The 1,634-nt window shown below is 38.2% G+C and overlaps 1 protein-coding gene across 1 annotated transcript; it reads right to left on the bottom strand.

Annotated features, from left to right (window-relative positions):
* On the bottom strand, positions 1-1,634 carry LOC132187554 (DUF1677 family protein (DUF1677)). Its single transcript, XM_059601901.2, has 2 exons — positions 1,228-1,634; positions 1-794 (listed from the first exon to the last, which is right to left on the bottom strand). The coding sequence occupies exon 2, from the start codon at positions 780-782 to the stop codon at positions 300-302; it is 483 nt and encodes a 160-aa protein (XP_059457884.2). The 5' UTR covers positions 783-794; positions 1,228-1,634; the 3' UTR covers positions 1-299.

Here is a 1,634-nt window from a genome sequence, read left to right on the forward strand (position 1 = left end):
TCAAGCAAAAAAAATGAACTATATTAATCCACTATTTGATGGGAATTCCATATACTTCTTACTAATTACTATCAGCACCAGTCAGTTAACTTAGCAACCTGTTCTAGCTCCTTAAGAATGAGTACATTCAGAGAAGACAGAGCGACATATGTACTTTTTCGGATGAAAATTTTGAGAAAGAAAGTTATATACTTGATAACTAGAACAATTATTTGACCTTTTTCTTTCTTTTTCTTTTGGGTTTTTTATTTTGCAGCAAATTAAACGTATATTCCCCATGTTCATCTCTATTTTAACCTTCACGGACCAGACAGACTGGGAATACAACTGCCGGACCTGGTAAGACCCTGGCCGTGAATTTCCGGGTCGCTTTTCACCGGACTGGTCGGCGTAGACCTTACTCCCCTCGGAGAATCCAAGCTGCGTCTAAGAATCTGTCTCATGGCCGCAATCAAATGCACTGTGGGATCGGGAGGCGGCTCTGAGGACTTGAATTTTTTAAAGAAGTTCATGTGCTTGGCCATTGCTTCTTCGGTGCTAATTAGCCTTTCGGACCTTATAATCTCGTCCTTTATGGCCTCAGAGCATAGCCCGCATATCCATTTGCCGTGGTAGCGCTCCCGGATGCGCGCTATGTAGGCCGGCGTGCACTCCTCTGTTAGCCCACAGCAGTCGCATATGGCGGATTCGACTTCGCTTTGGTTGATGAGTTTGGCAGCTGCTGCTGATTGTGTTTCCGGGGCTGATATTAGCATTGGGTCGCTCAGTATTGTTGCAGACATTGTCTATAGCCTCTGTAAACAAAACTAAACCATAAGTATGTGCACAAACATTTTCCTTTTTCCTTTTTTGTTCTGCTAAATGTTTGGCTGGTGAGAAAACAGAGGAACATAGAGGAAGAGAATTTCTCTTTTTCAGGAAAAAAATTGTTTGTTTTTGAGAAACTAAATGAATATGGATTGGAAATCACATCCAGGAAAAAAAAAATTGTTTTTCACAAATAGCCTGGTTTCTAAAATAACTTTTTCCAGATTTCTCTGCTTCTGAAATTTTGAGAACATGTAATTGGGAATGAAATCAAACATACCCAAAAATGAAAAAATCAATCTACAAGAAAACATCATAGAACAATCAACAAATTTTTATTCATCAAATTCATAAAAAATAAAAAAAAAACCCAGTATTCAACGATATATAAATAGAGAAAAAGAGTATGAGAAGAATTACCAACAGACGAAAAAAGCCGAATCACTTTTTTCTTTTCCTCTCTACTTGTGCCACTCTGGCCTTGTATGTGTTATCTCTCTTTCTCCCACTTTCCTTCAACCTTCTCTTCTTCAGCCAAGAAAATCTCAGACATCAAAACCATTTCAAAAGAAACCTTCGCAACCCAAACAAGAACTTTCTCTTCAATGATCTCCCTAAGAACTCAAGATCATAACTCTCTCTTTCTTTTTTTTCTTTTTTTTGTTTCTGGTTTTGGATAACTTTCAAAGAAACCCAAATCGAATATGAGCAAAACAAGGAGATTGCTTTTTGTTTCTCCTCCACAAAATCCTCCCACTCAACTATGAATCAAAGAAGCAATAGAGAGTTTTTAAGGGAGAGAGAAGCGCCTTCTACTTCTTCTGAGA

Source organism: Corylus avellana, chromosome 6, assembly GCF_965113065.1.
Source record: "Corylus avellana chromosome 6, dhCorAvel1.hap1.2, whole genome shotgun sequence".
Lineage (NCBI taxonomy): Eukaryota > Viridiplantae > Streptophyta > Magnoliopsida > Fagales > Betulaceae > Corylus > Corylus avellana.